At 36.9% G+C, this 25546-nt stretch overlaps 7 protein-coding genes and 2 pseudogenes across 10 annotated transcripts; 6 read left to right on the forward strand and 3 right to left on the reverse strand.

The window, feature by feature from the left end:
* Nucleotides 1-165: 165 nt before the first annotated feature.
* Nucleotides 166-4440, forward strand: LOC104775966 (2-isopropylmalate synthase 1, chloroplastic). Its single transcript, XM_010499944.2, is given in 13 exon segments — nucleotides 166-1132; nucleotides 1246-1459; nucleotides 1556-1636; nucleotides 2079-2171; nucleotides 2292-2378; nucleotides 2683-2783; nucleotides 3013-3046; nucleotides 3129-3203; nucleotides 3463-3546; nucleotides 3622-3756; nucleotides 3844-3989; nucleotides 4115-4199; nucleotides 4201-4440. Coding segments are annotated over 13 exon segments (1881 nt in total). The 5' UTR covers nucleotides 166-440; the 3' UTR covers nucleotides 4255-4440.
* A 200-nt stretch (nucleotides 4441-4640) lies between these two features.
* LOC104775967 (tetraspanin-16-like) lies at nucleotides 4641-5838 on the forward strand. Its single transcript, XM_010499945.3, has 3 exons — nucleotides 4641-5075; nucleotides 5379-5408; nucleotides 5497-5838. The coding sequence occupies exons 1-3, from the start codon at nucleotides 4659-4661 to the stop codon at nucleotides 5794-5796; spliced, it is 747 nt and encodes a 248-aa protein (XP_010498247.1). The 5' UTR covers nucleotides 4641-4658; the 3' UTR covers nucleotides 5797-5838.
* A 560-nt stretch (nucleotides 5839-6398) lies between these two features.
* Nucleotides 6399-7826, forward strand: LOC104775968 (tetraspanin-11). Its single transcript, XM_010499946.3, has 2 exons — nucleotides 6399-7110; nucleotides 7364-7826. Exons 1-2 carry the CDS (start codon nucleotides 6604-6606, stop codon nucleotides 7676-7678), a joined length of 822 nt encoding a protein of 273 aa, XP_010498248.1. The 5' UTR covers nucleotides 6399-6603; the 3' UTR covers nucleotides 7679-7826.
* Nucleotides 7827-8128: 302 nt separating this feature from the next.
* On the forward strand, nucleotides 8129-9096 carry LOC104775969 (putative calcium-binding protein CML15 pseudogene; annotated as a pseudogene). The gene has a single exon (XR_015590557.1). The product of XR_015590557.1 is annotated as a putative calcium-binding protein CML15 pseudogene (transcript).
* Nucleotides 8812-10102, reverse strand: LOC104775970 (large ribosomal subunit protein eL6z). The gene is made up of 4 exons (XM_010499948.3): nucleotides 9801-10102; nucleotides 9472-9578; nucleotides 9178-9359; nucleotides 8812-9090 (listed from the first exon to the last, which is right to left on the reverse strand). Exons 1-4 carry the CDS (start codon nucleotides 10058-10060, stop codon nucleotides 8935-8937), a joined length of 705 nt encoding a protein of 234 aa, XP_010498250.1. The 5' UTR covers nucleotides 10061-10102; the 3' UTR covers nucleotides 8812-8934.
* Nucleotides 10103-10535: 433 nt separating this feature from the next.
* Nucleotides 10536-13831, reverse strand: LOC104778775 (kinesin-like protein KIN-8A). Of its 2 annotated transcripts, none has more exons than XM_087500617.1 (6): nucleotides 12800-13831; nucleotides 12402-12675; nucleotides 12252-12302; nucleotides 12063-12155; nucleotides 10903-11955; nucleotides 10536-10795 (listed from the first exon to the last, which is right to left on the reverse strand). In XM_087500617.1, the coding sequence occupies exons 1-6, from the start codon at nucleotides 13465-13467 to the stop codon at nucleotides 10763-10765; spliced, it is 2172 nt and encodes a 723-aa protein (XP_087356743.1). In that variant the 5' UTR covers nucleotides 13468-13831; the 3' UTR covers nucleotides 10536-10762. The 2 variants fall into 2 exon arrangements, with proteins under 2 accessions (XP_087356743.1, XP_087356746.1); XM_087500620.1 differs by having other exon boundaries at nucleotides 12402-12670; nucleotides 12800-13681.
* Nucleotides 13832-14171: 340 nt separating this feature from the next.
* On the forward strand, nucleotides 14172-17161 carry LOC104775974 (zinc finger BED domain-containing protein DAYSLEEPER-like; annotated as a pseudogene). The gene is made up of 4 exons (XR_015590567.1): nucleotides 14172-14651; nucleotides 14751-14975; nucleotides 15105-15988; nucleotides 16074-17161. The product of XR_015590567.1 is annotated as a zinc finger BED domain-containing protein DAYSLEEPER-like (transcript).
* Nucleotides 17162-18512: 1351 nt separating this feature from the next.
* Nucleotides 18513-20763, forward strand: LOC104775975 (transcription factor MYB51-like). Its single transcript, XM_010499951.3, has 3 exons — nucleotides 18513-19069; nucleotides 19181-19310; nucleotides 19622-20763. Exons 1-3 carry the CDS (start codon nucleotides 18934-18936, stop codon nucleotides 20430-20432), a joined length of 1077 nt encoding a protein of 358 aa, XP_010498253.1. The 5' UTR covers nucleotides 18513-18933; the 3' UTR covers nucleotides 20433-20763.
* A 1594-nt stretch (nucleotides 20764-22357) lies between these two features.
* Nucleotides 22358-23746, reverse strand: LOC104775976 (plastid division protein PDV2). Its single transcript, XM_010499953.3, has 2 exons — nucleotides 23183-23746; nucleotides 22358-22879 (listed from the first exon to the last, which is right to left on the reverse strand). Exons 1-2 carry the CDS (start codon nucleotides 23267-23269, stop codon nucleotides 22502-22504), a joined length of 465 nt encoding a protein of 154 aa, XP_010498255.2. The 5' UTR covers nucleotides 23270-23746; the 3' UTR covers nucleotides 22358-22501.
* Nucleotides 23747-25546: the final 1800 nt, after the last annotated feature.

Raw genomic sequence — 25546 nt, forward strand, 5'->3', positions numbered from 1 at the left:
AGTAACAACTTAATACTATCAACAGAACAAGAGTGTATCTCTTTGTACTTCCAAACATCTGCAAGCATATTGTCGCATGATATGTTTCAGCACAAACTTATCTATCAGTATTCAGCACACGTTGATCATAATCTTATCCATCAGCACACTTTTGGTCATAAACTTATCTATGAACACACACAGCTGTGTCAGCAGCACTCAGCAGCACATTTTGATCATTTTGGTCGTTAAAAACATTTTATAATTCCGGTTTGACTATAGCACATACATTTTAGGGAGAAAATTTCAAGTGAGACAAAAAAGAAAAAGAAAAAGAAAGACTTGTTCTCAATAAATAAATAAATAGAAGAGTGACGAGCAGAGATAGTGCTGGATCAAAGTTAGCCGCCACCGCCGCCACGTTGTTAAACCTTCATCTCTCTATCTCTCTCTGTCCTGCAATGGCGTCTTCGCTTCTGAGAAACCCTAATCTCTTATCAACAACTCCTTCTCTTCCCACCTTCTCCTCAAAGCCAACACCTTTCTCCTTCCGAGTCAAACCTTCCCGTCACTGTTCCATCTCTCTCCGAAGCCAAACCCTTCGCCTCTCATGTTCAATCTCAGATCCTTCTCCTCTCCCACCTCACATCCCTCTCCGTCGCCGTCCCGAATACATCCCCAACCGCATTTCCGATCCCAGCTACGTCCGTGTCTTCGATACCACTCTCCGGGACGGTGAGCAGTCTCCAGGCGCTACACTCACTTCCAAGGAAAAGCTCGACATCGCTCGTCAGCTAGCTAAACTCGGCGTGGACATTATCGAAGCCGGCTTCCCCGCCGCCTCAAAAGATGATTTTGAAGCGGTCAAGACTATAGCTGAGACTATTGGAAACACTGTTGATGAGAATGGCTATGTTCCGGTCATCTGTGGACTCTCTAGGTGCAATAAGAAGGATATTGAGAGGGCTTGGGATGCTGTCAAGTATGCTAAGCGGCCTAGGATCCATACTTTTATCGCTACCAGTGATATTCATTTGGAGCATAAACTGAAGAAAACCAAAGCAGAGGTCATCGAGATTGCTAGGAATATGGTTAGATTTGCGAGGAGCTTGGGTTGTGAAGACGTCGAGTTCAGTCCAGAAGATGCAGGAAGGTTCGTTGTTTATATTCTAATCTTGATTGTGAAGCTAAGATTCGATTCCTTAGCAAAGATTCCTCTTTTTCTTTTGTTGGTAATTGTAAAGATGATTTCTTTTTGTTATTTAGATCGGAGAGAGAGTACTTGTACGAGATTCTTGGTGAAGTGATTAAAGCTGGAGCAACAACACTCAACATACCTGATACTGTTGGTATTACTTTACCTATTGAGTTTGGTCAATTGATTGCTGATATCAAAGCCAATACTCCAGGGATAGAAAATGTTATCATCTCAACGCATTGTCAGAATGATCTTGGACTCTCTACGGCCAACACTTTATCTGTATGTCTATTTCTTCTTGGAACAACTTAAGCTAATTTGAACTGTTGTATATATGAAAGGCTAATGTGTCTTTGTAATAACCTTTTTCCAATTCAGGGAGCACATGCAGGTGCAAGACAGGTGGAAGTGACGATCAATGGAATCGGTGAAAGAGCTGGAAACGCTTCACTGGAAGAGGTCAGAGTTTCATTAATTTTTCAATACATGTGAACCTTTCCTGTACTGAATCTTTTTGGTGGGCGTGAAATGAGTAAGCCAAAAGATTCTTAGTGTGGAGTAGGACGCATATATTGTGAGGCAAGACAATTGCGTAATATCGAGTAGGACTTTTGCATAAGTAGTAGCAGTGAGAAATGTGGAATAGTGAGCCCTAGTAAGATTTTTCAAGCCCAAACGTATAAGTAATGTGTCTTAGTATAGCATTGGCTACAATTACCTGAAAAAGAACATGTGAAGGTAAATGTACTTATTGGGTGAAAAGATGGCTCTTTCCCATCCTTTGCTACTTGGATGTTTTGTCTCAGGGAAGGGGTTATCAATTTAAGACTTTCAGTTTATATTCTGCTTGAGCTGTAGTGGGATACTTAATCTTTACCTTATGATTGTCGTGTTAGTGTAGGTTGTGATGGCCATAAAATGCCGTGGAGATCATGTTTTAGGAGGTCTATTTACTGGACTTGATACTCGGCACATTGTTATGACAAGCAAGATGGTACCACTTCTGAACTTCACTCTTTAACATTGTAAAAACAAATACTAATTCTCTTAAGAAGGGGAAAAAGTTTGTAGATTTCGATATAAAATGTCTCATAACTGGTGGATTGATTCTCAGGTTGAAGAGTACACTGGAATGCAGACGCAGCCCCATAAGGCTATTGTAGGAGCGAATGCCTTCGCGCATGAAAGTGGTATTCATCAGGTCAGTTCATAAAAATCATCTTTATAATATGTATTTGATATTTATGTGATGAGATAACTCTTTGAGAAACATTAAAAGTTACCTCAGAATCTGTTTTTTACCGCTATGCATAGGCTGTAGCCTTTCACGTATGCTTATGGTTTGACCCCTCAACATCCATTGCCTGACCATGAATAGGATAAATTAATAATTAAAGTTCAAACTCTTCCGGCTTGCATGTTCACTCTTTCAGCCTCCAAACTCTACTGTTTCCGTCTTGATTATTGTTCCTATTGCACTTAATGAATTTTCATGCTTCTTTTAGGATGGAATGCTGAAACACAAGGGTACGTATGAAATTATTTGTCCCGAAGAAATTGGACTCGAACGATCAAATGATGCTGGCATTGTCTTGGGGAAGCTTAGGTATGTGTCTTTCTTGTTTAGTCTGTTTTGCCTATAAACTCCCATTTTTTCTTTGACTTGTTCAGACAATGCAACTAGCCTGTAATTGGTGGATATACTCTACATAATTCGCCTGAGACGTTGAACATTTTAAGACAGTATTAGGCATCAACTTTTTGGACAACATGTGTTCATAACCTGAAGTCTTAACTGTTGGTTTTTGGTTTTGCTTGGATATGATATTATGCAGTGGGCGTCATGCGCTGAAAGACCGTTTGACTGAGGTACACATTAATCTTACCAATACACATACTCGGTTTCTTCGTGTGAGACACTAATGTCCTCTTATATTTTCTATGTTTCCAGCTTGGTTATGATTTAGATGATGAACAGCTAAGTACAATTTTCTGGCGCTTCAAAACTGTGGCCGAGCAAAAAAAGGTAATTGTTCTGGTTATCTTGTTATGTATTCACACGTCTAGCACACGTTTTCAGTTTCATGTATGAGCTTCACAGCCATTTTTCAAACTTCGTAAGACCTTATGATAGTTCAGTTTCCGTGGCCAATTTGAAATGCGAATCCATTTGTAATTTGTTTAGTTAGTTATAGAGGAAGATGAAAGAGGATTGCTCTTTCTATTATTTAAGTGCTCTTGGGGGTTCATGTAATGGCTTTTGATCGTATCCCTTGCTGATCCAGAGAGTTACAGATGCGGATATAATAGCTTTAGTATCTGATGAAGTTTTCCAGCCTGAAGCCGTGTGGAAACTCCTGGACATTCAGGTGAAACTCAGATCAAGCTGTTTTCTTTTTCATTTTCTTTTAGCCTATTCTCATTTACTTAAAAGTGGAATGCAGATAACTTGTGGAACTCTCGGGCTTTCAACAGCAACTGTAAAACTTGCTGACGCTGATGGCAAAGAGCATGTCGCCTGTTCTATGGGAACCGGGCCTGTCGATTCAGCTTACAAGGCAGTGGATCTTATCGTTAAGGTACTTTTTATACACAATTGAGGTTCTCATTCACAGATAATTCACTTATGAATCATCGGTCATTTAAAAAACTTTGTTCCTCTATAGGAACCAGCGACGCTGCTTGAGTACTCCATGAATGCAGTAACAGAAGGCATCGATGCTATCGCAACCACACGAGTTCTCATCCGCGGAAGCAACAAATACTCATCTACAAATGCAATAACCGGTGAGGAAGTTCTAAGGACCTTTAGGTAAAATCCTCTCTCTCCATATCTCATTCAAACCGGATCGATTTTTAGCCGCATGTTTTTCTTTTTTTGTTATTCTTGCTCGAGTAGTAATTATAACACGGAACGTGCTGTCTTGTGTATGGCAGTGGAACGGGATCAGAAATAGATATTGTGGTGTCAAGCGTCAAAGCTTATGTTGGAGCTTTGAACAAAATGATGGACTTCAAAGAAAACTCCTCCCCCACAAAAATCCCTTCTCAAAAAAACAGAGTCCCTGCCTGAATAAAAAACCCTTTCGGGCAAATTTCAAAAGTCAGACAAAAGTTAGGTTATTTTCAAGTACATAGTTTGGTAATAACCGGAGTTTCAGAGTTTGCTTGTTGTTTATCAAAGTTGCATGCATGTCAGAAGAGTTTGTGTACTATAATGTAACTAAAATTTCTATATTTAGAAATAATGGTTTTAGAGTCAACCAACCGTTTAAACAGTTTTAACATTTTGCAAAAAGCTGTCCACATACTAAACTAAGGTCTTAAAACTCAAAAACCACCTGATACCTCTCTGTACATGATTCTTTGTCTCTTTTTTGCAACCTCTTCGTATATCACCAGGTATTGAAACAGAAATTTCATCCACCGAGTCTTTTTAGATTTTTTGGATTTGGATTCGATAAAACAGGAAAAGAAGAAAATGTCTGAGCTACGAACTGGGTTCCTAACAATGGCGACCATAATCCTCATATGCATGGGATTAACTATGACGGGAACAGGTTTATATTATAGAAAAACAGTCTCACAATGTATCCGAGAGACGGATCGCAGTTTCATTGTCATTGGTTTGCTCTTGCTGGTGATTCCTCAGTTTGCTCTCTACGCAATCTGCTTTCGCTCCAAACGTATGTTCACAACTTACATATATGCAATGATATTCGTATGCATTTTCCTTGGTGGCTACTCTTTAAAGTGTTTCATCTACAATACAACCTTCGGAATCGCCAAGAACCCGGCCGAGGATAAGCGAACCGCCAAGCAACTGGTCGGTCAGTTGGTCCCTGCAAGTAAACTTGCAAAAGTCTCGGACTGCATCATTCATAACCATAACTGTGATATGAGCCAACTTTGATCTAGTGATTGGAGCCGTGATTGAAACTAGAGCTAGAGATTAAAGCTAAACCTTCCCTTTAACCCAAGTCTCTTTCTAGAGAATTAGGTTAATTATTGGAGGCTGAATTCTTATTGATCATAAGGGGTCTTTATATAAGACCACGTACAAGCCGACTTAGCGTAATTAGAAAAGGAAAAGCACCAAAACCTTAATCTAATGTTAAAAGGAAAAGACTCCCAAACCCGATACTAAAACCAAAACCATTAAACCAAATCATCAAAACCATAACTCGTATCAAACTGTAACTACAATGCCAGCCAAAACAGCAATGTTTGGGTAAAGTACTTATGTCATCTTATCTCATCTCATTCATTCATTCCTGTTTGATGATCAAACTCTAGTAATAATGATGAAATACATGCAGAAGTTTTGCTGCGCACAACCAAAAGGATGTGGAGAGAGGACGATGTTCGGGCAGCCAGGAGAATGGAGTTGGAAACATCAACACGTAGAGAACCATGTTCCTGAAGATTGTTCATACGAATACTGTCTGAGTTGCAGAGGTTGCCAGCTGAGCATCTTAAAAGCCATAGTTCATCAATGGAAATATCTCTCCATGTTCTCTTATCCTTCACTCTTTCTCGTTTTTGTCAGCCTCGCCATTGCCAAGTCCATTTTTGACACTTTCGATGAACCCGATGATTATCGAGGCCATTATACTTGAAAAATTCATTTTCCTTGCGTCAAACTCAAATGTACATGAAAGTTCGGGACTAGGTTTTTTCTTTGGTTTATTTCAGATATAATCACTTGTTTCTTTTTGGTTTATTGTATAGCATAAACAAAACTTATAGGATCTTCAAAATCTGGAAAACTCAAACTGATGATAAAATATTAATCGTAAAACTGGATATTAAAATATGGTTTGGAGTTTCATATATTTTTTTCTTGTCAGCTTATAAAAGCAAAAATTAAGAAGAAAATCTCCAGGGTCTAAAATCGTCAAAATATAAAATTATTTTGCAATGTTATTTTAAAATAAATTAGTATCTTAAACCTATATATAATTTTCCCAACATGCTTGGATTCAATAAGTCCCTAAAATCACATGTTTAAAATAGTCCCAAGTGAATTTTTCCAACATGCTTGGATTCAATAAGTCCCTAAAATCACATGTTTAAAATAGTCTTAAGTGACGTTGCAATAAGAAATAGTCAAAATCTAATTTAACGAGTCTCTCTAAACTAAAGGGATCTTCTTAACCCTCACACGTTTTCTAACTACTCCAGTGGTATAAACTAAAAACCAATGGCCAAAATAATCTCCACTAATCTCATTCTCCCCCACTACCCAAAAAAACCAACCGTTCCCCCTTTCCCCAATAACCACGACTCCACACACTTAAAAACACACACACACACACACAAAAACGTTACAAAAAAAACAAATCTCAAATTCTAACCGAAGAAACCTCTCTCTCTATCTATCTTTATTCAAGTTCATCCATCAGAGAAAGAAAAATATTCTAAAAATGTTTCGAGTAAGCAATTTTGTGGTGGGTCTAGCCAACACATTGGTGATGTTAGTGGGCATATCAGCCATTGGTTACTCGATTTACATGTTCGTTCATCAAGGCGTGACCGATTGCGAATCAGCCATTCGAGCACCACTTCTAACGACCGGATGCATCCTCTTCGTGGTGTCTCTGATCGGGGTGATAGGATCTTGTTTCAAGGAAAACTTCGCAATGGTCTCGTACTTGATCATACTGTTTACGGGCATTGTTGCGTTGATGGGATTCTCCATATTTCTCTTCTTTGTGACGAACAAAGGAGCCGGTCATGTTGTCTCCGGAAGAGGGTATAGAGAGTACCGGACGGTTGATTTCTCCACTTGGCTTAACGGGTTCGTTGGTGGTAAAAGATGGGTTGGAATAAGATCTTGTTTGGCTGAGGCTAGGGTGTGTGATGATTTGAGTGATGGTCCTGTTAGTCAGATCGCTGATGCCTTTTATCACAAGAACTTGTCTCCAATCCAGGTTTTTTTTGTCTATATTATAAGACTTATTAAGTAGTGTTTTAAAAAAAAAAAAAAAAATCCTTGGTATGGTTAAATTTCATCATTAAGTTTTTACATATAGTAAATAAAATAAAATTGTAAGACAAGTTTAGACGAATTTATTTCGTTGTTTTGATAAGTTTTGTATTAGTACTTCTAAGTTATACGTCTAAGTTATATGTCAATGTTAATGATTTAGTTGTGTAATTCAATTAGTGGTTGTATTTGAGTAGTCAGGTTGTTGTAAGCCGCCATCAGATTGCAACTTCGAGTTCAGAAACGCTACTATGTGGATGCCGCCGACCAAAAACGAAACGGCGGTTGGGGCGAACAACAACGGAGACTGCGGTACATGGAGCAACGAGCAAACGGAGTTGTGTTACAATTGCAACGCATGCAAAGCGGGAGTGTTAGCCAACATAAGAGCGAAGTGGAGGAATCTTCTGGTCTTCAACATTTGTCTCCTCGTTCTCCTCATCATCGTCTATTCCTGCGGTTGCTGTGCTCGTCGTAACAATCGAACGGCTAGGAAAAGCGATTGTGCTTGATATCATCTTAAATTTTAATTGCTTTTGTTTCTATGTTTTCTTTTACTTTGTTTGTTTTTGTTATTAAGGTCATTTATCTTTCTTTGCTTCTTAGGACAATGTCACGTCTGTTTCACAACAATTATCATGAATTTAGCACATTTCACTAGTCGTACCATTGGCATTTCGTATTTTTTATTATTAAACTATATTAAGTAGTCACATTTCTAATTATTATATCAAATTGGTTTTGTATATAGATAAAGTTTCACAACAATCAAATGAATATTTTAACAACAAAAAAAGTTCAATCATCATGAAGTTATCATATTTCAATAGCCGTACAGAAATAAATACGTGGTCTTATCTATTTTTATCAGCAACCATTAACAACAAACCCACAAAAACGAAAACAAAAAAAAACCTAACACATACAAAAGTTGCAGAATTTTAATACTACGTTCTCCAAAAGAAACCAAAAAAAAAAAAAAAAAACCTTCATTTGGCAAGTTCTCCTTTTCATTGATCATCATAATCAACTCTTAATGATCTCATCGATCTCTCCCGTGGACAATATTGATTAATCAGTTCTGATTTGGATTCCTAAAGAAGATTAGAAAAAATGGAGGGACAGATTAGACAACTAAAAGACATTTTCGACCGGTTCGACATGGACGCAGACGGAAGCTTGACAATTTTAGAACTCGCTGCGCTCCTCCGGTCACTCGGCCTCAAACCTTCAGGCGACCAAATCCACGTTTTGTTAGCTAGCATGGACTCAAACGGCAACGGTTTTGTCGAATTTGATGAGCTTGTTGGCACGATTCTTCCTGATCTGAACGAAGAGATCCTAATCAATTCCGAGCAATTACTCGACATTTTCAAATCGTTTGATAGAGATGGTAATGGGTTCATCAGCGCGGCCGAGCTTGCCGGAGCAATGGCCAAGGTGGGTCAACCATTGACGTATAAAGAACTAACGGAAATGATCAAAGAAGCAGATACAAATGGAGACGGTGTAATTAGTTTTGGTGAATTTGCTTCCATTATGGCAAAATCAGCTGTTGATTATTTTGGATTAAAAATTAATTCATGATCGTTCAAATCCATATGCTTATTTTTCTCGATTCATAACATCAAGTCTTCAAGCTAGATTGATCGAAAATTTGATATATAATTTAGAGAAAATAGTGTCTTTTAAGATCCAAGGACGACGATTAAAGAGGGAAAAACTCAAAGAAACAGATGTTCTTGAAATTTGAGAAACAATATGAAATCTAGAAAACAAGCTCATGTGGTTTCATTCCTTGACTCAATGAGAACCTGGCTCCAAGGTACATCTTGAGCTCTGGGACTGCTTCAATGGATTTGATCACAGCAGCATCGATGGTTTTCTGGTCTTCTTTCTTCTCTTGTGGGATCTCTTTCTTCTCCTGTTTAAACAAACAATCATCATGGATTAGGTAATGTAATCATCAAATGATTGAGGTTTGCTGCATGCGACTAAAACGTGTACATACCTCTTTCTCTCCTTCGAAGAACTCGCCTTCTCCTTTCTTCTTCTTCTTCTCAGCAACCTTTCCAAAGTACTTGTCATCGAATTTCTCAGTGCTGACTCCAGAAATGTCAACCTTTGTTGAGGTTCCAATAACATAAGCCTGGTTCACACGTCTCAATGGAACACCATTGATCTTGAACGGGCCTAAAAATGGAGCAAATCAAACAAACAACAGAAATGCATCAGCAAAGTTTCCAAATTAAACAACCACAACAAATCAAAAACCAACACTACCCAAAGAGATAAAAGAACTCACCTGTAACAAGAAGCAGACCAGAAGAAAGTTGCTTCAGGAATACAACTCTCTTTCCCTTGAACCTACCAGCAAGGATGATCAACACAGTTCCTGGAGTAATGCTTGCTCTGCAAATACACAACATATGCAAAATCAGATTAATATTGATAAATCAATAGAGCATACGATATCTTAAAGCTTGCAAATCTCTATGAATCCTACATTTCCACAAATCCTAGAAACTTAAAACGATCTCTATTATATTCCAAGCAGATCCAAAACCATTCTAATAAATTTAGCTTGAAATCAGAAAAACGAATCGAAGAAGAAGAAGAGAAATGGATGATTACTTTAGCTTGGTGGGGTTGGGCTTGCGTCTGTTAGCAAGTGGCTTCTTAACGTCTTCGGCAGGGTAAAACTTGGCAGGCTTCTCAACCGGAGCATCGACCTTAGACTTAGCATCGTGACGGGGGAAAACGCCGCCGTTTTTGGCCTTGATAGCCCATAGACCTCTCTTGTGGTACATCTGAGACCTCGAGTATTTGCCGACACCCCTGATTAGGTCAGGGTTGCGGTTAACTTTGGGAGTTCTCTGCTTCGCCGCCGGCATCTTTGCTGTTTCTGTGTGACACAAAACTCTCTCAGTGGCGTTAAAAACCCTAGTTGAGAGTCTTCAGCTCTTAAATATAAGGACGATAGCATCACAAAATAAAAACCTAATGGGCCTTTTTTGGGTTTTACAACTCTAAATGGGTTTTAATATGGGTTTCTAAGTTATGTTGGATAAAGTTATGATTATAGAAGCGTGTGGTTACGAGAGAATTGAATAAATTGTTGGTTGTTTTAAATAAGTAAGAAATTTTCTTTTACGAAATAAATATGCTATGGAATATTTTTAAGACCTTGTGCTATATAAATACCAAAACTTGAGTGAATTGTTAGAACCAAGTGAGAAAGAAGTATTACTATTGAGCCTTTGTAATCCTTTGAGTGTTCTTAATAAAATAGCTTTTCCCTTTTATATAAACTTTCACTCTTAACTCTTTCCCTTTGGTTTGTAACTAATAACTTTAAAAGAAGCACAATACAGACCACCAAACATCAGCTTAAGAACAAAAATCATAAAGTAAACATACATAACTAAATGTGATAAAATAAATAGTAAAAATAAAATTAGTAAAAAGAAAGATTAATTGTGCTATTGTCATTCCTACAGAATATTGATGTTAGCAAACAATGGAAACAATGGAGAAAGCAGACTAAAGAAATGTAATAAAAGAAACAACGTCCCGAATAAGTCTTCAAAAACTTGTTAATGCTTCATGTGTGGACGAGCAAACCCCGGCTGTACCAATAACCAAACAAACATATTAGTGAGTCTTGCTGGATAACTTCAATTTTTTAGAGCGTTTTGATTATAGCATCACCACTCTAGTTAAAAATTAAAATTACCTGAAGCAGTTTTGAAGGAGCTTCTTGATGAACAGGACCATGGCTTCTTGTTTTCCTTCTATCCAAGGCAGGACTAGTATTAGCTACGGTTATGTCCCAAAAGCTTCTCTTTTTAGCTGCTGCAACTGGAGATGCAAACCGATGGCTTGGGCTTTTTAGCTCCTTCTCCTTTGGTCTCAAGCTCCCTCTTGTGACAATCCTTCTTGTTTCTTTGCCTCTTTCTGGAGTTTTCTCGCTTTTACTACTACAAAGATCTTTCATTAATTCGTCTTTTTGCTTCTTCATCTGCAACCCATGTTCCCTCTTCATTCTCTCCATCTCCATCTTCAATGCCTTAACAGTCAGCTGAAGTTCCTTCACAGCTTCTTCTGCTTTTGTCCTTTTGGATGATTCTGGCGTGAAACATGTCCCTGATAACAACGAGTGCCTTGGTTTCTTCTTCTGCTGAGCTGTTAGCCCAGATGGTGGAGTCATTAGAGATGAGATTGATGGAGGTGTCAGAGAAACGTTGTTGTTGTTATTAGCAGCGGCCAAGTTCTCTGCTTGAAGAGTCAAAAGCTTTTGCTGCTGCTTCGCAAGCTGGACACGCAATTCACGGTTCTCTTTTTGAAGCTCTAACAATAGCTTGGCCTGATCAGGCCCTTCTTCTTCACCCACTTGAACCATTTCTTCATTTACTTCACATTCCTTTAGACGAATTTCCTTGGCTCGATCAGCCCAATGGAGAGTATTCTGTGTTTCACCAAAAGATCGACTGCTTGGGCTTATATTAGCAATCATCACCGTGTTACACGAGCCGCCTAGTGAGTCTTTGAGTAGTTGTGTGAGCTTTGAGTTTCGGTAAGGAATATGTTTCTTGCCTTCCACAAGCGCATTAATGCAACTACTTAATGCAAGAAGTGATTTGTTTATGTTTGCTCCTTCCAGTGATCTAAGCGTCCTTTGATCAGTTGCTAGCGCTCTTTCAGAACCCGCAAGATCAATGAGGGATAGCTTCCCTACCCGGCTGATAATATTCATGGAAGCATCTCTAGTCTTATACTCCACTATGACCTAACGAACAGCAACAAAAGATCAACTTAAGACATTACAGGCCTCAAAATTGATGATACATTATTGATTTGACGCGATATATAACTGAGAAAGATGCAAATTCTAACTTGAAGGATGGCATGTGAGCGAGAAGATGTTTCATTGCAACGAGTTGGCTCAGTAGTTCTGTTTTGATTTCCCCTTTGGAGCAAAGCCATAACCTGCAATAAGCCATAACAAACAAATTTCATAAATTAGATTTTGTTTGTCATGATCACTCAAAATGAAAAAAAAATGTATAGTTTAGAAGTAGAAACCTCATCTGTTGAATAAGCTCTATATTGTGTGAGACCAGCAGCCACAATTCCCTGATTTCGATCACATTCAGAGAGAAGCAAATGAGTGAGACCAATGTGTTCTCATCTAAATCTATAAGAGACAGAAAGAAATCTCAGTTTTATGTTTACCTGCTTATCTTCGCGGAGAATGAGAGGTCTACCAGGTGAAAGCAAATCTCTTACAGTTTCATTATAAACCTCAAGATAGGAAAGATGAACAACATGGTTCCCATCTAAGCTTCTCTGTCTAACTTTAGCAAACAAATCTTTGATAGCTAAAACCATTACACCGGGATTATCCATTGTCCCTAGCATCGTATAAGTCTTGCCAGCTCCCGTAGCACCGTAGCAGAAAACAGAACCATTTCTTCCTTCAAGAACTGCTCCAACAAGGTCTCCTGTTCTGAATAAATCAAAGGGGAAAATAGACAATCAAAGAACTTGCAGCATTTTGATGCTCAATTTGATTGCTAATGAAAGGATGATACACCATTGAAGACAATACAGAGATGATTGAATACACTTACGTGGTGGAATAAACTTCATGCTGTGTAGTGGTTTCAGGAAATGAAGAATCAAAGGTGAAATGACGAACACGGAGCCTCTTAAGCCTAAGGTAATCATTCTCATTCGTAAACTCCGTAAGATAAACATCTCTCTTGTTCAAAATCTTGACACAACATCGTGACCCATTCTCTTTTTCCTTTTTCCCCATTGGTCTAAGCCTAACAAACACCAAAATCCGACTCACAGAAGCATCAAGACTCTCAATTTTGTCAGCTTCCGTAACGTTTCTAGCTCCATTACCCATAGACAGCTTCCTAATCACAGCACTAGGCTTAACAGGAACCGAGTTAACCCCAAAAATCCGATCTGCTTCGGCTACATTGTTCTCTTTGGTATCTTCTTCAACAAAATTAGAATCTTTACCGTCTTGGCGATGAAAGTCGTCTCCTTTCTTGCAAGAATCAAGCAGCTGAGCCTTGAATCTGAGATCTTCAGGTTTGGGAGAATGGTTATGATTAGGGTTCCGGAGAGAAAAAGACGCTCTCTTTTGCTGCTCGTACAAGAGAGTCAAAGCTCTCATCTTCTCCTTCAAACCTTGATGTGGGTTCCTCAACGGAAGATTCAGATTTGTGTTTTCTTGCTCATTTCGCTCCTCTTTCATCACCTTAGATCGAGTCGATACCGGCATTTTTTTTTTTTTTTGTTTCCTCTCCAGAAGTCTAAGAATTTCTCACCCTCCAAAGCCCAAAAAAGGAGAGCAAAGAAGAGATCTGGTGTGTGATCTTTTGGAGTTTAAAGTTTATGAACTGATCAAACGTCGTTGATTGGAGTGAAGAAATTGTGTGTGCGTTGGTCAAAATGAAAGCTTTGAGAGAGAGAGAGTGTGTGTGTAGGTGTAGATTAGATTTTGATTAACATACCAAAAAAAAGTTTTGGATTAAGGGGAAACGCAAATTAAGAAAAAATTGAAGGAGTTTTTTTGAAAATTTATTTGTAACGGTCATAAATTTGCTTTGCTTTGTCCATTGCCCAGTGTTTGAGCTTTTATGAGTGGTCCACTTTAATATTCCTTTTTTTACATAAATAAAAAAAAAAAACTTTATAAAGATCATCAAAAGTGACATTATTGCATTTTTGTTTTTTCATTATGTTTTATTGAGTGTTTTTTTTTTCGGTTTTGATATTGAGAATCGAGTTAGATTCCACATTTACCATTTAGCATTTTGGTTTGTTACTAAAGCTTTGGTTTACTTCTGTTTTTTTTTTTATTTTTTAAAAAATCGTTTTTATCTTATTAAAAACCCAAAAAAAATAATAATGGTAGAATATTTGTTTAATTTTACTTGAGGATACTTTTCAAATATAAACTTTTTATGAACCTGACTATTTTTGGTGGTGAAATTGAGATATTTATTAATTAAATATTAATGTTACAAAAAAAATAAAAATAAAAAAACGAAAGCCGAAACAAAAAGAGACCCGAGCCATTCGCTGGAGTCATATTAGCTGAGCCTTAAAAAAAGTCTCAAATCCCCAAAACCAGCCGAGCTATGGAGCCAAGCTACTGTGCCCTAGCTCCTCTCCTCCGTCAAATTCGCCGACCAAACCAACGGATCTGCCGTCGTGACCAATCCCCTCAGATCGGCGAACATCTGACTCAAAGCTCATCTCTCCCTTAAATCGGCTCAGATCTCTTAGGCTCAGAGAGATCCAGCGCGGATCCTCCATCCTCCTCCTCCTCTCTGTTCTGGCGGCTGTTTCTGCTTTCCCTCCAAATAATTAAAAAAACAAAACTTTCACTCTCTCGCAACCGTTTTTTTCTCTCTTTACAGATGGATTGGAATGTAAACAATGCATTTAAAACCTACAAAGGTAACCAAAAATATCAAAACTCTTGCTTTCTTGTGCTGGGTCTTATTAGTGTTTTGTATTGGTTTATTAACTGAGACAGACAACTACTATATGATGTAGAGATGGAACCTAAAGCTATGATGGATATGACACTTGTTCCACACCCTGATCCCATTGACATTGGATTAGGCTCTTCTTCTTCTGATAAAGCTTATACTGTTACCCCTACTAAACGTAAGAAGACAATGACATCTGTCTATCTCAAATATTTTGAGACTGCACCAGACAGCAAAACCCGGAAATGCAAGTTCTGTGGACAAAGCTATTCCATTGCTACAGCCACTGGTACTCTTTTTTATATCTTTGTTACTTCAACATTTTATATCTGCAGCAGCAACAGCAAAAAAGAGTGATTCATTCTTAAGCACTATGATAAGAAAAATCTTAACTTGGGTTCTGTTTTCTTGTTTTAAGGAAACCTTGGAAGGCATCTGGCTAATTGACACCCAGGCTATGATAAGTCAGCAGATATTGTCACCAGCTCATCAGTACCACAGACACCACCAGTTGTTGTGAAACCGTCACAATCTCAGTCGAAAGCACAAGCACCGCAACTCGATTATGATCATTTTAACTGGTTAGTTCTTAAGTGGCTCGCTTTGTCATCGCTTCCTCCTTCTACTGTAGACGAAAGATGGTTGGGAAACTCCTTCAGATTTCTTAACCCAGCCATCCAGTTATGGCCGGCTGAAAAATATAAAGCCATACTTCATGAGGTTTTCAGAAGTATGCGGGGAGATGTGAAGACATCTTTGGAGCATATCCAATCCAAAGTTTCTGTCACGTTAAGTTTCTGGAGTTCATATCAAAACATTTTCTATATGAGGGTTACTGGCCAATGGATAGATGAACATTGGTCTTCTCATAGATTGCTGCTTGATATATGTCGGATTCCTTATCCTTCTGGGGGTTCTGAGATCTTTAGCTCTCTTTTGAAAGTGCTTAAGATATATGCCATTGAAGACAGGGTTCTATGTTGTACACATGACAACAGCCAAAACGCTATTCACGCTTGTCATGCCCTGAAGGAGTACTTGGATGGTCAGAAGGTCTTGCCTTTCTGCTACATTCCTTGTGCTGCTCAAACTCTGAATGGAATTATTGATGAGGGGTTAGCAACTATAAAGCCCATAATCTCAAAGGTCAGAGAATTCACACAGGAGTTAAACGGATCGGTAGAGCTATCAGATGATTTCATTCAGTTGACAACAGCTTATCAAGAAGGCAACTGGAAACTTCCGATCGATGCTTCATCTCGTTGGAGTGGCAATTACCAGATGGTCAACATCTTGTGCAAGGTAAGTTTTCAAAAACTTTGACCTGGAAGCCATCAAGCTCTGGAGATATATTTGTATGTGATGTGATAGCTTATATTGGTTGCAGGCTGGCAAGTCCTTGGACTCGGTGATTAGGAACACCGAGAATTGTCTAGAGAACAGAATGATGTTGACTTCTGCAGAGAAGAACGCGGTGACTATTGTCCACAGTTACTTGGATTTGGATTCATTCCACAAGACCACTCAAGATATGTGCACGAACAAGGATCTCACGGTTGGTCTGGCACTGCTCTTCATGGATAACATATCTGAGATGATCACGACTTGCCAAAAATCATGCCACAATCCAGACTGGCTAAGAACTTGTGCTGAAAGCATGGCCCAGAAGGCCAGAAGTTACAACACCCAAGTGTGCAACGTAATAACTTACATTACAGCCGTTCTTGACCCACGGATCAAAACAGAGTACATTCCTGAGACGATAAATCTCGAAAGCTATATAGATGAAGCAAGAACCCATTTCATTCGTAACTATTCCTCCTCTCATTTCACATCTTCCATGAGTAGCGGGTACCGTCCTCAGGACATAGATGAAGGAGGAGGAGGGAATATCTCATTTGCAGAGGAAATCGCTAGAAGGAAAAGAAGAGGAAGTATGAGTAACAATGTTGTTGATGAACTAACTCAGTACTTGTCAGAGTCTATAGTCCCGATGTGTTGGATTGGTGGAAGGTAAACAGCGGAAGATACCCGCGGCTTTCCAACATGGCTCGTGATTTCCTTGCGGTTCAGGCGACTTCGGCTGCACCGGAAGAAGTATTTTGCGGTAAAGGCGAAGAGATTGATAAGCAAAAGTTTTGCATGCCTCAAGATAGTACGCAGTCTGTTCTTTGTATCAGATCATGGATTGAAGCTGGTATGAAACTGAAGTTCAAGTCTAATGAGATTGACTATGAACGGCTAATGGAGTTAGCTGCCACCGTGGCCGCTGATAATTCTGCAGGAGGTTTAGACAAGAATCAACATACTAGGTGAGATTCTTTTTTAGTGTTTGTACTAAAGAAACTAGTTGTCTTACCTTTTTAGCATGAGTTGTATGTAATTTTGCATAGTGGGGTGAGTGAAGGATTTGTAAAGACTTTAGTGTTAGAGTTGGTTTTATGAAAACCAATCTGGTTAACTTTCTTAATTAAACCATATGTTCGGATGTTCCTTTCATATCATGTTAGGGAAAAGGAAAAAAGAACTAGATAAAGTAGTCTTTGTTCTTAACTTTATAGGAAAACAAAAGGTACAATATTTTGACTAGTTTAATGGGTTTTGTCTCAACAGCATAGTGGAAATTAATTGTCCGAAATAGAAATTACGTTACCTCTTTTTCTTGTTCCTTACTTAGATTTTTTTCTTTTTTCTTGGCATGATATATTCCGATTTCGATAATGTCCAAGTCCAGTGTTTGAATGACCAAGTTGTTTCTTAATTTAATCCCAAAATTCAACTACGACTATTTTTTGTGTAGTACTTACTGCTACCTTCCTCGAATTTTCAATTCGTGTGTTCGTTCATTGCCTTATTGTTTCTCGTTAAATTTTTGTCGTCTAATGATTTCTTAAGCATATTGAAATTTGAGGGGAGGAAAAAAAATGTAAAGAGGTCAGTCGTACTTAGAAAAGTCTCGCACTCCAACTTTTACAGTTGAATACATCCCGACATGGCCACGACGCCACGTACTGAACCTTTGTGGTTTTGCATTTCGATAGACCTTTTGTTTTTACTCTTTCAACTGTTTAATTTGTTGCCCATTTCGACGAACATTTTTTTTTTTTCTCATTGTAAATTCAAGATTTATATGATATATTATCGTTTCGTATATTGGACCGATCGACCTATTTGGTCAATACAATTTTTCTTTTTTGGTCAAGAAGAAGAATACGATCAATACAAGAGAATATTCAACATTGCTATAATTTAATTGGTGTTCCAGATCTGCCGGCGCCGTAATATAATCTTTAATTTGATTTTTTTGTACTGTCGAGTGACGACGAATATATTCATATTTTCGCATGCAAAAAATTATAATTACAATTTGCATTACGGGTTCAAAAATAAATCGGTCATTAGCTTGACAATTTTACGTTAACATTAATAATATTTTTCTCATACTTGATAATTATGTTTTTGGCTAGCAATCCATTGATATTCATTGTTTATTTCCCCACTTCTGTTTACTATCAATATATACACATATATATATAACATGTAAATGTAAATGTTATAGCGGTCTTCATAGTATTACTACTATTATTTGTGACAATGAAAAATAAATTATATTAATTATCTCGAGATATATGAAATATCACAGACGTCTATCTCAAAACTTCCACTGACAAAGTTAGCGGTTTTATGTAATTATTAGGTTAATTTTTTTTTGCATAGGTCAAAACGAGCCACGTGGCAATCACCTTGAAACGATGCTGGATGCAGCCACACGTACAGCTTAGCTACAAGCAAGCATAAATAAAGATGGGGGCTCGTCCTCAAAGTTTCTCTCACTTTGCAAAGTGTAACCCAACATTAATCTTTTTTTTTATATAAGAAAAAAGATTCTCTCTACAAATTAAAACCCTTCAATTATCTCTCCTTGTGGTAAGAACACGGAGCTAGCAACTAGAGATCTCTCTATCTCTCTGTGTGTTCTTGTCGTTCAATGTTACAAAACAATCTCGAGTATCGCAAAATAGCAAGATGTCTATTCGAAAAATCTACAGATGTCTGAATACTTTAATCAAAAGATCATGTGCTCAATCTTTATGATCATATAACGACGCCCCATTTCACACTTTGTTTCAACTCTCAGGTTTTTAATTCTTTTCTTCTTTGCTCTCTCAACCTGTTTCACTTGAGAACAAACCCTTTCAACTCGATCAAGAAAGCTAAGTTTCTTTTTGAAGAATCAAGAATCAAGAATGGTGCGAACACCGTGTTGCAAAGCTGAATTAGGGTTAAAGAAAGGAGCTTGGACTCCCGAGGAAGATCAGAAGCTTCTCTCTTACCTTAATCGTCACGGTGAAGGTGGATGGCGAACACTCCCCGAAAAAGCTGGTACTTATTATTTTATTCCGTCATATTTGAATATTCAATGTTGGACCTTTTCTCTTTCGTTATTGTATCTATTATTATTAATTCAAAATTAACTGTTTTCAAATGGATCAGGACTCAAGAGATGCGGCAAAAGCTGCAGACTGAGATGGGCCAATTATCTGAGACCTGACATCAAAAGAGGAGAGTTCACTGAAGACGAAGAACGTTCTATCATCTCTCTTCACGCCCTTCACGGCAACAAGTTAGTCTCTCTCTCTCTCTCTCTCTCTCTCTCTGTCTCCATTATATAGATATGTATACTTTCCAATTTCCGTCACTGCAGTAACTATTTATTTTAGTTACAAATCAAAACATTTTAGTATATTTTTCATCAAACAATTTACACGAAAAAAGCTTGACAACAACAAAAAAAGACTAAAATATTGTGTTTTTCTTAAATTACCATACAAAGGGTATCATAAGCTAAACGCAAATATTTTTAAGCTTGAATTAAGTTCATATTTTATGTTTAATGCGATCACTAATTGTAATCTTATGGTGTTAATTAATCAGATGGTCTGCTATAGCTCGTGGATTGCCAGGAAGAACCGATAACGAGATCAAGAACTACTGGAACACTCATATCAAAAAACGTTTGATCAAGGAAGGAATTGATCCGGTTACACACAAGTCCTTAAACTCCGGTACCGAGAAATCAGAAAACCACCTGGAGAAACAAAAAGTTACTCAGACAACTAGTGATGATGTTCTTGATAATGAGAAGGCGAAGAAGAACAACAAGAATCTTAGATTATCATCGGCTAGGTTCTTGAATAGGGTAGCTAGTAGGTTTGGAAAGAGAATCAATCAAAGTGTTCTGTCCGAAATCATCGGAAGTGGTGGCCCCTTAGCTACTAATCACACTACTACTACTACTACTACTACTACTACTACTACTACAAGTGTTTCCGTTGACTCCGAACAAGATAAGTCAGCGAGCTCTTCCTTCACACCAACCTCGAATCTTCTCAGCCAGGCGGCCGTTGCAACAACTCCTGCATTTTCCTCGAACTTTGATGTTGATGGTAACGTTAATCCTACGTCGTCTTCGTCCACGTTCTCTGATTCCTCCGTTAACAATCATCTAATGTACTGTGATAATTTCGCTGGTAATAACAACATTGATGATGAGGATACTATCGGGTTCTCAACATTTCTGAAAGATGAAGATTTCATGATCTTGGAGGAGTCTTGTGTTGAGAACACTGCGTTCATGAAAGAACTTACGAGTTTTCTTCACGAAGATGAAAATGACGTCGTTGAGGTGACGCCGGTCTATGAACGTCAAGACACTTTTGCAGAGATTGATAAATATTTTTCGTGAGTGCTTGATCGATGAATATTCCCATTTCCCACGTACGTGATCATGTCCTGACTATATATGTAACATGTTGGTCGAATCTAAGGATATGTTTTCTTCTGATAAAGATGTCGATGGATATGTTATACCTTGATGCTGTAATTAATAATGATGATGATGATGATGATGATGAAACATATATGCAATTTAGCTTGTATTGCCATATTATATTCGTTTGTTATATATATGTTTTGTTTCTTCTTGTTTTTAAGTCTAACCAAGTGTGCTACGTTGGAATATTGAATGATAAATGGTGATGTAATAGTAAGAGTATAAAGTTTTTTTTTTACGTTTATGATAAATTGCGAAAACAAGTAATAATTTACTATTTTTAAAAATATTGCGAAAATAAGAAATAATTTAGTATTTTAATCGTGTTTGTTATAGAATTTGCATCTAGCTATCTGAACATGAGATTTGCATTATGTTGACAAATCACAAGCTGCTGCTACTACATCGTACTACTACAGTATTTTATATTTAATCCGCACTATGTTACACAAGAACTTTGGTGGCTTATGTCATGGCCTCATGGGTGAAGGCAGGGCTAATGGATAGAGAGTATAGGTTGATAAATAAATTATATCTTGCTTTTTATACATTTCAACGAATACGTCATCATAACGTCACTTGAATACGTCATTCTCTATTGTATATAAAAGTCACTCTTATCAATATTCGAATAATCAGCTATGAGACCGACATATAAAAAGCAAGTGAGAGGGTCATTCTTTCAATGTTCCGATCAAGGACTAAAGATAAAGAAGAAGTGCATTATCATTTTAAACCTTTTGAAAGCACCACCATACAGAATTCAAAAGTAAAAGCTGAGATTTGTTTCACGAACAATATTTCGATAAAAGGAATGATTTTGCTTTTTGCAGTACAATTTATTGTCTTCTCTGCATAAATAAAGTGACTAGAAACTAAAAACACTAATTCAAAGTTGTATTTTTCAGGAACGTAACGGCTTATACAATTAATGTCTTAGCTAGGCTCTTTGCCCTATTGTTAGTTTTTTTTACTTAGGCAACGGTATTACTGTATTCCTATATAACCAATAGACTATACATTACACATTTTATATGTAGTTAGTTGCTCTAATGATCATACCTAGAAACAATAATATAATCTATAGTTTCAATCTTATTTTTCTGCATGCGAGGATATATATATACTTCGTAAATTGTGAGTTAAGATAACTCGGTGTTTAGTTTATAGTCCATTATCATGAATCTTTGCAAAATTTGAGAATTTTTTTCATTTCGAAATATCTAAAATCATCGAAAAAGTTGTTAAAACAAAATAAAATATAGAAAGTATTAATAGACGCTAATTTCGTTTCTTCTTCCAAATATAAACGTCGCTAGCTAGGGTTGCTTCACGAATGAACCATAAATTAGTAGTCTATTGTACTAGTCGTATTAGTTTTCTAAGACCATCCTTAGTGGAGAAACCTTTCTAAATTACTCACAAATTAATTAATTATATAATTAATATTAAATTAATTAAAGCAACTGTAAGAGAACTTTAGCAAAATCATCCTTCCACTACAGAACTCAAAGAAGGTTACTCAATCATTTTAATAATAATTTTTTAATTTATGTTTATTAATTATCAAATTTTAATAATCTAAAATGACAAAACAATTATTAAAAATTTGATATTACATAAAACTTTGAAATATTAAACTTATTTTACAAACTTTGGAATATTAAACATATTTTACAAAATTAGAAATAGTAAACATATATTACAAAATTTGAAATTTTAAACATATTGAACAAAACATATTAAATATTTTACAAATCAAGTTTTCTTTGCTATCTGTGAATTGTGATGTTATTTTTGTCAATTTAACATTTCAAGAAAAGAAAAGATGATTAGAATTTTAATATGCACACTGTAAATTATTATTATTAAACCTCAAAACCAAACCACACAGTTATGACAACAATTCATATTAAACTTTTATAATATATGGTTTTTAGTTGGCAGGCTTCATTTCAGCTTTGATGGCAGCAACAAGGTGATCATAAGCCTGAGCCTAGGAAGCGAATCACACCATGATCCGAGCCTCCTCCAGATCCTCCCTCAGGACTTTTCACCTCTGCCTCGTTTCTCACATGTCCTGAGCCAAACCCGTTAGCATCAGACTTCTTCTTGGAAGGTAAGTGAGAAAGGTAACCATTATTATCTAAACCGATGGATACAGGAGGATGAACAGGATAAGGAGGAAGTAAGAGATCATTCTCATAATCAACTCTTTCTCCAGCAAAAGTCGTAGTCTCGCGTAGTACTTCAAAGTCTTTCCCTTTGTGCTCTTTAAGCTTCTCAAGCAACATTTTCCTACTGTAATCAATCTCAGAGAGAGCTACTTGCTTCTCATACTGTTGTCTTTGCCTCAAATTCTGATTAATAAAAAAACAAAACCAATACCATTCATCACAAACCATTTCCACAATAACTTAGGACAAAGACAATGAAATCCAACAACAGGACTTGAAGCAACTCAGGTTCAATTTCAATCAAAAGCAGAACTAACACTAGGCAAACGTAATGTTATGGGTTAATTTACAGGAGCAATCAGATGGCAGAAATTGCAAGGTATCAATCAGGTAACTCAGATCAAAATAGTAGAATTACCCCTGTTCTAAGAAACTTTCACTAAGAGCTAATAGAGAGAGAGAGAGACGGAGATATAGTAGAATTACCCCTTTCTGATGGCGTGGACGAAGATGTTGCCATCTGCTGAAAGAGCGAATCGAATCCCTAAGAGACGACGACGACCATATACTCATTCAAGTTCATCTTGAACGGAGACGACGACGACGACACCGCTACGACTCTGAGAAAGAGTCTTCGTCTATTGAATCGGACCTTTTCCCTAGAGCCAAAGTAGGCGATCTCTCCTCTTCCGCTCCGGAACGGCGATCCGGTCAGAGTAGACGGAGGAGAAGATCGTTCGAGAGCTCCGAAACCGGAGGTTTGTTAAAGAAACACCATAATGAAACCAACCGGAGATCCCAATCTCAAGATCGAGAGAATGAATTGAGAAAAGAAGAATCCATCGCCGTTACCATCGACAGAGAAAAGAGAGAAAGGGTTTGGAAAAAAAAATGATTTTTTTTTTTATATATTTACCCTACAACCAATCTAAACCAATCTAATTTTTTTTTATATATGCGTTGCTTATGGGGTTGTTCCAGCTCCTTTCTGAAGAAACAATTCTCGGATAATTAGACAATATTATGGGTTTTTTTTTTTTTTTGGGCCATAAATAGGAGAGCAACTCATAGAGCACTCTCGAGTAAAGATGCTCTAACAAACCTGTGACTTTTTTTTCAACCGGACCCTTTTTTTTTTTGGTAAACACTTGTGTTTATTTTTTGTTTTCCTTTTAACTCTCAAATTTTGATCTGATACAATGCAGCAGTGTCTGGATAATTAAAACAATTCTTTATTACTACTCACAATTCGAAATCAATATTATAAATTATGATTCATAATCATGTGAGTCGTCGTTGCTAGCTGGTCATTGCCGGTCTTCGCAGTTGGCACTCTGTGCTAGTGCCACACATTCTTGTGTTGTGTATGACTCTTGACATTTCAAAAGTCCATGGCGTAATACCAAATAAATTTATTATACTCCCTAATTCCTTGTGTATTCCTAAAAATCATTCACCTGCCTAATGAGTCTGGTTTTGCCCCTAATTAATTATATATATATTTTTTTTTACTTGTTCCACTTTTTAATGGAGTATATTTTTCATTTGATTAAATAACTGCACTTCACTATTATTGGCTTAACTTTCTGGTTGAAATCAATATTTTTATTACTTCATTTGTGATCAACATACTGTAAAGTGAAAGAAGTGGAACTATTACCAGTAAACTAATTAAAATAATTCAATTTTTTTTTAAATATGTGAAAAAACAAACATTAATTAGTTATTTAGAAATAGAGAAATTGATACATAGTCCTAGTTCCCAACCTCATTTGGACAATTGGACACAATGGATTAATTTTGAGATATATGTGTTAATTTATTTTCAAAGTTGGCTCCTCCGGTCCTCAGTTTGACATATTTTTTTTCCTGTTCACCAGTGTTACTGTGTTAGCAAAATGACAATGGGAGACAAACCGGATTGGTTGCATCTTTTTACACATAGCATATACGTTAGCTTTTTGTATTCAAATGATCTATGCTTACCCGACAAAAGATAAATAGATCATAGATAGTTGAATAAGCATGTACTACGTACTGGAGGATCCAAATCCGATGCCAAATCGAATTATAAGCCAAAGTCATTTAAAAAAAAAAAAAATAGATAAAAGAATCATGAGACAATACGCCGCTAAACTATACTGTACAATGATGGAGGAAAGAAATGTTAAAAAGAGCTGAAGAAAAAGACGATTGGTGAAACATTATTCGACACTGTTGTTTAATTTGATAGGTGTACAGAAAAAAAAAAAAAAAAACATGCGATTTGATGAAAAGATGCGATCACCATCCAACGGTTTCGTCAAAACACTCAAAAAAACAAAAGTGATTATATTTCCTCCAACTTTGTTTCCACTTGTTACACCTAAGTTAATTGTCCATTAAAGGACTACATTGATTCTGATGTAAACAAGTAAAGTTGTGATTGCTCGATCCAACATGTTAACGTGAAGACTTTTCAGGTCATGGATTCATGGAACCTTAATTGATCAATAAAATAGTTAATTAGTTAGTTGGCACCAATAATTTTCAATGGCCACATTAAAAATAGTTAGTTCATCCATTACCACCACCACCAGTAGTATATATACCCATTCTTATTATTGGAAATAAGTACTCATTTTAAGCATTAATGTTTAAGATTTTGCACTAAAAATCAAGAATTCTATTATACTGTGTAATTTATATCTTTTTTTTTTCATCAAACCACCATTAAGTAAAACTAATTCAACCAATAAAGAGCATACTGCTGCAGCATATAAATGGTAAAAAGGTTAAATACATTGGAATTATTGAACTAAGCATTAATCGAACAAACATAGGGAATACATTTCATCACCACTAAACACC

The sequence above is a fragment of the Camelina sativa genome, chromosome 3, assembly GCF_030686135.1.
Source record: "Camelina sativa cultivar CO46 ecotype springtype chromosome 3, ASM3068613v1".
Lineage (NCBI taxonomy): Eukaryota > Viridiplantae > Streptophyta > Magnoliopsida > Brassicales > Brassicaceae > Camelina > Camelina sativa.